General features: G+C 48.3%; 1 protein-coding gene across 1 annotated transcript; it reads right to left on the reverse strand.

Moving 5' to 3' along the window:
- Positions 1-2000: 2000 nt before the first annotated feature.
- Positions 2001-6189, reverse strand: TLNRD1 (talin rod domain containing 1). Its single transcript, XM_083412246.1, has 2 exons — positions 4460-6189; positions 2001-4275 (listed from the first exon to the last, which is right to left on the reverse strand). Exon 2 carries the CDS (start codon positions 3867-3869, stop codon positions 2811-2813), a length of 1059 nt encoding a protein of 352 aa, XP_083268372.1. The 5' UTR covers positions 3870-4275; positions 4460-6189; the 3' UTR covers positions 2001-2810.
- Between the last annotated feature and the right edge of the window lie 3220 nt (positions 6190-9409).

The following is a 9409-nucleotide window of genomic DNA, read 5'->3' on the forward strand; positions in this document are numbered from 1 at the left end:
AGTTTTAGTTTCGGAGCCTGTCCCTATATATGTTGACTCAATAGTAAGTTCCATTCTTATTGATTTCATTTATATTCTATCCTTTCCTCAAGATCAAGGCATCCTATTTGGTTGTCTCTTCATTTTAGCTGAAGAACCCTGTGTGATACATTGAGAGTTGGTAACCAGACCATAATCACCTAATGAGCTTCATGGCCAAGTGTAGATTCAAACACAGATCTCCCCAACCTAAGTTCAAAACCCTGTCCACTACACCATGGCTCTTCCTCCCTATATGTGCACATAGGATCCCACGTTTACAATGCAATCCTATACAATTCTGCTCAAAAGCACGTCCGTCTGAATTCAATGTGGATCACTCCTCTGTCAATGGGTATGGGATTGCAGCCTTAACAAGTAGCCCTTCAAAGTTGCAATCCCTAACATGCTTTAAGCACCAAAGTCCCACTGATCACAGTAAGTCCTAAAGGTAAAGGTACCCCTGCCCGTCAGGGCCAGTCGTGGCCGACTCTAGGGTTGTGCGCTCATCTCGCTCATGAGGCCGGGAGCCGGCCCTGTCTGAAGACACTTCCGGGTCACGTGGCCAGCATGACGAAGCTGCATCTGGTGAGCCAGCACCAGCGCCGCACACGGAAACGCCGTTTACCTTCCCGCTAGAAAGTGGTCCCTATTTATCTACTTGCACTTAGGGGTGCTTTCGAACTGCTAGGTTGGCAGGAGCAGGGACCGAGCAACGGGAGCTCACCCCGCTGCGGGGATTCGAACCACCAACCTTTCGATCAGCAAGTCCTAGGCTCTGTGGTTTAACCCACAGCGCCACCCGCGTCCCTACAGTAAGACCTATTTCTCAGTAAATGTGGAAAGGACTGTAGAGCGTGTTCTCAACAGCATAATCACATACATGCCAACCTTGAAGTAAGCTCCACTGAGTTCAGTGAAATGAAGAACACAAGAGCTCTGCTGGATCAGACCAAAGACCCACCAGCATCCTGTTTTCACAACAGCCAGTCAGATACCAATGGGAAGCCCACAGGCAGAATCCAAGCACAACAGTACTAGCCCCATTCATGTCCCCCAGAAACTGTGGCTCAAATGTACCACTGTCTCCAACCCTTGAGGTAGGAAACAGTCACTATGGCTGGTAATCGCAGCTAACCTTATCAACCATTTACCGTACTTTTCCGTGTATAAGACGAGGGGTTTCCCCCCTAAAACAATGTTAAAAATGTGGGGTTGTCTTGGAGAGAGATTGGTGGCTGTGGCAAGGGCTGCTGTCGATTGGCTGCCGCTGCGGCAACTGTGTGGCCGATTGGCGGCTGCTGGCGGTGAGCGGGCAGACGATTGTTGGCTTTGGTGACGCGTGTTATTGGCAGCGTGGTTCAGGCGGGTGAGCAGTTTTCGACAACCCTGGGCAATCAACAACTCTGGGCAACCCACCAAAATAAGCAATCTGCCCCCATTTTCTTAATGAGTAGTCCCAAAAATAGGGGGCGTCTTATTATACACAGAAAAATACGGTATTTGTCTAAGCCATCCAACACGGTGGTTATCACTACGTCTTGCACAAGCAAATTCCATAGTTACTGAAAGCCTTAGACCAATTCTCAGTCAAGCACAACCTGAACCCTTCAGTGCCACCAATACCCCACTTTGAAATATTCTCTTAAAACCTCCCAGTTCTCTGATTCAACTTTTAAAAAACAAAATTCACCTAAGCAAGGCGGGTGGGGAAGGAAGAGAGAAGTGCAGAAAACCAGAAGAAAGTGCTGTGCTAGATGCTGTATGATTTTTAACTGTATTGTCATTGCTTCTCTTATTACTTATATTATATTTTTATAGTACAGGTGTTGCAGTTCGAACCCCATAGAATTCAAATGGTAAGGCTTAGCCACATTGCGAACCACCTAAATCAAACTTACGCACTGCCGTTTGGATCAAGGCCTACAGCACAAAACAAGGAAACACTTGTTATTTCTAGTATTAAGAGTCACAGAAAGACATCTGAGAAACAACATTTTAATAGATGAAATAAATACTCCAGTACATGCAAGATTTTTTTTAAAAAAAGACACTGAAAAATAATAATTAAAAAACCCAAATCACTTTCTTGTTAAGAGTGTAATATTCCCCCACCCCCTGCTTTAAAACACTCACAGTAGCTTCCCCCCCAGCTTGGAAATCACATCCAATCTCCACTCTTTTCCCACTCGACACAGCCAATGCACTTCTAACCTAACACTTGATTCAAAAGTAACCATACAGAAACCAACATAAAAACAAAACAAAAAGGTAGCTACATCCATCATTTAAAGTTCTGCTTCTTTCAGACTGTATGAAAACTGAGGTAACTTTTTTTTCCTTCCTGCACAACTGAACAGTAAAATTTAGAAGGGAAATTTTGGAAGACCAAAGAAAAAGAAAAAAGTTTTAAAAGCACACCCAGCGCAATTAAGGCCCTTTCTCTATCCCACCCATCTCAATAAAACCTTAAAACTGTTATTACCACTCGCTTGTTTGTAGACCTTGTCTTCTATAAAAGATGTGAAACTGAATCAACTTTGATGGTTTCTCTCTCTTTTAACAATCCCTTGCCCCAAATGATCAGCCACTCAATGCTGATTTCTTTCTACATAGGTTAAAAGGTAAATCTTTTTGCTGCCTCCCCCATTCAAAAAAATATTTTTTTAAAAAAATCAAAAACTGGGCTGATCTACACAAATTCTTTGGTATACATAAAACAAAGGGCCAGTTGAGGGGAGCCTAAGTACATTTGTGTTAGCAGTGACCAAGGTATACCTAAACTGAAAAGATTAATTCACAGAAATTGAGTTCGCTGGCGGTAGAGTCCGAGGCGAAGATCTTTCCCTCAGTGCCTGAGATAACAGATTGCAACCATCCGAGACGGCGCAAGCCGAGTTCCGCAACCGTTCCCTGTATTCAGTTGTTTTGGAGCTACTTTCGGGGTGTTGGGCTATATCCCTGAGGCATTGGGTAAGGAGCACACAAGCCGAGACGACACTCATTGCGCCCCCTAAAATGGCGGTCTGCACGGCTTTACCTTCCGGATTGATGGCGGCTGCTTTGCCCAAAAACTGAGGCTCAGTGGCAAAGCCCACCAGTGCACAGACAGACTGCACCAAGGACCCGCTGAACAAGACGCAGCGGTTCCGCGAAAGCTCGCTGGGCGAAGTCTTGACCTCCTTGACGCAGGCCAATAGGGCCGAGGCGCTGGTGCTCATGCACTTGACGCTCAGCTTGAACTGCTCCTTGGCAAACTTATCCTTGGATTTCTCACTGGCCAGGACACAGGCGTCCGTCAGGAATTTCAGATTCTTGGACATGTTCTGGGAAACCTCCAGCAGGAGCTGAGGGCTCATGTCAGCCAAAGGGGTGGTCTTCAAGATCCCACAGCCGTGCTCCACCTCATGTTTGCACCGGGTCACCTTGTAGCGATCCACCAGGCCGGGCAATGCTGGCTGAGCTCCCGGGGTCTCCACCGCCGCCAGGTAAGCGGCGTGGGCAGAGCACTCCGTCAAGGAGACCACCAGGTCTCCCATCTCCACCAGGATGTCCCCCACCTCCGCGAAGCGTCCCATGTTGAGCTGGCTTTGGACGTCGTGAGTCAAGATGGAGAGGCCTTTTGTCCTGGCAATGATGGTGTCCCGGCACTTCTCGAAGGACTCCCCAAAGACGGACAGGCTATCCGTATTGACCGGCCGGCTCTCGCTGGACAGCAGCAGCAAATCCGCCACCAGCTGCATCTTGCTCTTGCAGTGGTCGCAAATGGAGATGAGCTTCTTCCGCTGCAACGCACCGCTGCTCGGGGTGGACGCCTCGCTAGCGGACTTGCCAGAGCCGCCGCTAGCCATAGCGCCTGGGGGGCACACGCATGCCTCTCGGGACCCCACAGCTGCCGCCACCCCTCCCGCTCCTGATGCCTCCGGAGGAGTCCCCACTCAGCCTGGCAGGATCTCTCTGCCTTTTCCGCACCATCATTCCATTAATCTCCGCAAGTAAAAGTAAAGTCTTTGCGGGCCAGAGGGAGAGGTGGGAGCCGGCCGGAGAGCAGCCCAATCCTAAGGGAGACTGAAGCTACTCCACTTTCACAGTGAACTAATAGGCTTGGAAACAGGCGACAGGTTCCCCGACTCTTGGGAAGACTGGATCCTCAATTCCGCAACGGCATGATCAATTATCGTTCCCTTTCCTTCCCCATCTGCAGATGGACCGTTCTTTGGAGAGAAGCGTTATTAGCAAATAATCCAAATGGAGCTGCTGCAAAAATAACAACAGGAGCAATCATTTAAAATCTTTAAAAGTTTCCAGCTGAATAAATTACAGTGGCAGGTTTAAAATCATGAGGAAAAGAGTTTGGGTGGGATGGTGTGGTGTTGGTTTTTTTTAAAAAAAAAAGAAAAGAAATGGGAAGAGGGGCTGAAATAGGCGACGATCCTGTTACCGTTTGACTCCTTTCCAATCCAAGCTGTCCCCGTGGCCCGGAAAGAGGCGAGCCAACGCCATAGGCTCCTTTAACAGCTCCCGAGCAGGCAGGCAGGCATCTCTTCCTCTCCCCGTTGCTATCAGGAAGAACAGCAGAGGGTGTGGCCCGGCGGAGCTGTGGCCGGGGGAACTGGCCGCGCGCAGGAGGAGGAGGAGGAGGAGGATTGCCGCTTTGATTTGCTAGGCTGGCCCCGAAGTGTTTCGTGCGCACCTCACCTCCGGTGCAAAAGAGGACACGGCAGATCGAGGAAGGCGAGGCGAGGAGGGCGGGCGGAAAGCAACGATTTCCTCTCCCCCAACACCACCCGGATCCAGCCGCTGGTGGAGAGGGAAGGCAGGCAGGAAAGAGGGAGGGAGGGAGGAATCCTCAGCTTAGCTTGCCGCTTTTGCTTTTCTTTTTCGCCACCTCTCTCCTCTCTCCCGCTTGGCGCTCCGATCACGACGCCCAGCGTCCCCGGGAAAAGCAGCGGCGGCGGCGCCGGCCCTCCAGGGGCGTGGGCGCACCCGATCTCCGCTCGACGGGGAACTTCAGGCTCTGCCCTCGAACAAGGGCGGCGGCGGCGGCGGCGCTGGGTGGCCTTTGCAACAGCTGCTGCGGGAACCCAGCCGGCCTCCCTTCGCCTCCTCTCTCACCATATTTCCTCGCTGGTCTTTTTCTCCTCCTCCTCTCCAACCCTCCCCGGCTGAATCACCAACTTCTGCGGGGTGGAGGGAGGGATCACGAAAGGAGGACTCCCCGCCCGCTCGCCAGCTTTCCACTTCCCAAAGTCTCTTTTCAGCCTCGGCCTTGGGGCTCTTATCAGCTGCCTCGGCGCGGCTGCTCCTGCATGGCTGGGGAAAGGGCGGGCGCCGGAGCCAACGCGCCTGCTGCTGCTGCCTTTTTTCCCTTCCTCTCTCTCTTTTTTAATGCTTCCTCCCGGTTGCCTCCGCTGTAACCTCCCTGTAAGCCTATAGCAATCTTTTGTGCGGCCTGTCGCCGCCCTTCGTTTTAAACGCTGCGGTCTTCTCCACGCCCGCTGCTGCCTTGAAGGCTCCACCCCAGCAGGAGATGGGGCGGGTGGGAGAAGGGAAAGAGGCGGTGTCACCGCCCGGTATAACAGGCGGCGGCGGCGCCCTTGCTGTGGCCGCCGGCTCGACTGCGCTTTTACGCACGCAGATGCGCTTGGAGCAGGAGAGCCGTGGCTGTTGGGTTCACACGTGGGAAGGTTCTGGCCTGTGTTTTCAGCCCAGCCTGCCCGTTGATTTCCCCCCACCCCCGATTTTATTTTATTTTTAATTAAAGGAGCATAATCTATCCCCGCCCCCTTTTTGCGACCTTAGCTTCCCAGCTGTCAGCAAACATTACTTGGAAGTCCTGTTGAAATCTGGGATAGCTTTCTAAGGAACCAGGCATAGAACGAGGTCTCTGCCTCTTTCCCACCGGTGTTGGAAAAATCACAAGCATCTTTCGAGCTCTGAGATGGGCGCTGCCAGTGGTTTATTGGAGCGTTTCGAATACAGAAGCATTTCTTCTGGTTTTTCCTTATGGAGGAGAAAATGACAACCTAATGGGGTCAGCCTATGGGCACTGCCACCTGATTGGATTGTGGTTTTCTTGTTGGCCTACTAGGCTAGAGAACACTTTATTACTACTACTTTTTAAAGCGGCGTGCTCTGGTCCATGGGGTCACGAAGAGTTGGACACGACTAAACGACTAAACAACTACATTTTAAAAGAATATACAGTGGTACCTCGGGTTAAGAACTTATTTCGTTCTGGAGGTCCATTCTTAACCTGAAACAGTTCTTAACCTGAGGTAAAGGTAAAAGGACCCCTGACCATTAGGTCCAGTCGTGACCGACTCTGGGGTTGCGGCGCTCATCTCGCTTTATTGGCCGAGGGAGCTGGCATACAGCTTTTGGGTCATGTAGCCAGCATGACTAAGCAGCTTCTGGCAATCCAGAGCAGTGCACGGAAATGTGGTTTACCTTTCCGCAGGTGTGGTACCTATTTATCTACTTTCACTTTGGCATGCTTTCGAACTGCTACCACTTAGCTAATGGGGCCTCCCACTGCCGCCACACGATTTCTGTTCTCATCCTGAAGCAAATTTCTTAACCCAAGGTACTATTTTGGAGTTAGCGGAGTCTGTAACCTGAAGCGTTTGTAACCTGAGGTACCACTGTATCAGCATCCTGCCATTAGTTGTTGGAAGCTGCCCAGGCTTTACAGAGATGTTAACAGTCCACATAAAATGACCAAAACAATGTGTGATAAAAGATGATTAGCAGACCACAATTTAACAAGCTGTGAGTGCATAAAGGCCTGTGGGAGATGGAAAGCATGGTTCAAGAAAAGTGTTTTAATGTATCCCTGAGAGGCAAGCAAGAATGAGCGGAGGTGAGCTTGATAAGGAGAGATCAGGGGTCCCCACCATGGTCTAGGCCCTGCTCCATGGATCGTTCCCACTTCCCTCACAAACTAGGATGTGATAACTTATTTACTTACTTCTAGTTATTTATTTAGCAAGATTGAATGAAGAAAATCTCAGTGGTTTACATAAAATAATATAAGCTGACTCTCCTTCACTGGAGAGGTCGGATGGTCATTGTCAGGGATTTTTAGATATGATTCCTGCGTTGCAGGAGGTTGGACTAGATCAGTGTTTTTCAACCACTGTTCCGTGGCACACTAGTGTGCCGTGATATGTTGCCTGGTGTGCCGTGGGAAAAATTGAAAAATTCGAAAGATTTTTTTTTTAAAAAAAATCAAGTTTTCGCCCACTAGGTGGGCGCCGGACTGTGTCCTGGGTATGGGGGGGGGTTGACCCCACCCTCGGCCAGCAGGGGCGCCGATTGGCGCTCCTCAGGGGGACACCCTCCACTTTTCTGATAGGTCCAGACTCCAGCCTGGACCTATCACAGTAGGACATCATCTTCCGACTTCCTTCCCGCCCGAGCACAGTGTGCGCAGCAGCAGAGAGAAGAAGACATCGCGACTCGAGTCACCAGGAGGACCGGAGAAGTTGTCATTTTATTTCTCTTCAGTCTCCACTGAATGCCTTGACTGGGTTAGGGACCCTTATAGCTCAGCATCAGCTGGTGGAAAGGACATGACTTTACAGGAGCAGGAGGAACTAACTGAACTGAGACAAAATCGTGGTTTCAAGCTAAGATTTCCTGATCTACCTTTGGACAGTTTTTGGTTGGATACTGCCAAGGAGTTCCCCCTTCTGGCAAACAAAGCTATTTTGACATTGCTCCCATTTTCCACTACATATCTGTGTGAGATGAGCTTTTCAAGCATGATTGCTATAAAAACTAAATACAGAGAGAGACTGAGAGCTGTTGACGAAGAGCTACGTGTGTGTCTTTCTTCGATTCCAGCCAGAATATCAGCTTTGTGTTCAGCCAAACAGGGCCAGGTTGCGCACTGAATAAAGTATTTTATAATTTTTCATATTTCTGTTTACTTACTATTTCATAATAAAGTAATTATAAAATACTTTCTTTGTGTTTATTTGATTCCTATTCAGGAGAATTACTTTATATATAGTCAATATAGGCACAGAGTTAAATTTCTTAACATTTTCTAATGGTGGTGTGCCTCGTGATTTTTTTCATGAAACAAGTGTGCCTTGCCCAAAAAAGGTTGAAAAACACTGGACTAGATGACCCATGGCGTCCCTTCAAACTCCACCATTCTATGATCCATTAAAAGCAAACTTTTAAAAGCAAGTAGATGTAATAAAATTGTGAAAACACAGGTAAAACCAACAGTTTTGGAAACAAATGTGCCTAATATTGCATGTCCAGGTAGGCTCATCTAAACAGAAAAGTTTTACAACTGTAAAAGTTTTTTTAAAAAAATCAAAAACATTACATCATCTCATCATCCCTGACCGTTGGCTAGGGCTGATGGGAGTTGGAGTCCACTGGTGGGCCACTGGTTCTCCACCTAGGACCTTCAACGTGCAGGCGCCTTGTCTTGTCGTTGAGCTACACCTTCTCCCATGGCATGTTTATGTATATTTTGGCAACTAAATTAAGCTCAACTTGACATTTCAAGGCATGATCTGGTGTGAATGGAGATGGTACTATCGAAAGCAAAGGGGCTACTTTAAAAATTATAGGTAATCTATGGGTCTGGAGAATATAAACAATGCCTCTGTGAAAAGTCAATCTAAAGCATTTCAATATACTCCGGAAGGCACCCAGAGTCACTGCAGGACATAACACTTCAATTACATAGTCCAGCTCAGGAAGGGTGGGGGTCCGTTTATTTTGTGCTTGTGCACTGTAGTCTCCTTTGATGTTGTTGGTTTTTTTTTAAAGGCCTTAAGGGTGTGCCTGCAAATTCCTGTTCATGGTGGTGACTCGTTTTTTTTAATCAGTCATGTTATCCATGCAGACTGCCCTGAAAAGTGCTTATGTTTTTCAGCCTAATAAGACGTTGTGACTAAAGGCATCCAGACATTGTCTGCTGTGTTCCTGTATTTGGCGCGTAAAATGATATTTGTCTGTACACCAAACTGGTGACTTTTCTGTGCACAAAGCACTAATAAAGTTACATACTTTTATTTTCTTCTTCTTTGACCAAACTGTGGGAGGCAGTGGAGGACAGAAGTGCCTGGCGTGCTCTGGTCCATGGGGTCACGAAGAGTCGGACACGACTAAACGACTAAACAACAACAACAACATTTTCTTCTTCAGAAGTAAATATCTATCTGCTACTTTTGGGAAAGTAACTTAACAGAGCAATCCTAACTATAGCAAGCCAGTGTAATTTTGGGATCCTCACAATAGAGAGGTTGATGGGCACAGCTGTCAACTTTTCCCTTTTCTTGCAAGGAATCCTATTCGGAATAAGGGAATTTCCCTTTAAAAAAGGGAAACGTGGACAGCTATGTTGATGGGAGTTGCTGTCCTT

Source organism: Podarcis tiliguerta (genome assembly GCF_965153285.1).
Source record: "Podarcis tiliguerta genome assembly, chromosome: 14".
NCBI classification, from domain to species: Eukaryota; Metazoa; Chordata; class Lepidosauria; order Squamata; family Lacertidae; genus Podarcis; species Podarcis tiliguerta.

Bases quoted from the DNA above. Each gene is read 5' to 3' on its own strand.
- TLNRD1 (XM_083412246.1), bottom strand. From the start codon at position 3,869: ATGGCTAGCGGCGGCTCTGGCAAGTCCGCTAGCGAGGCGTCCACCCCG.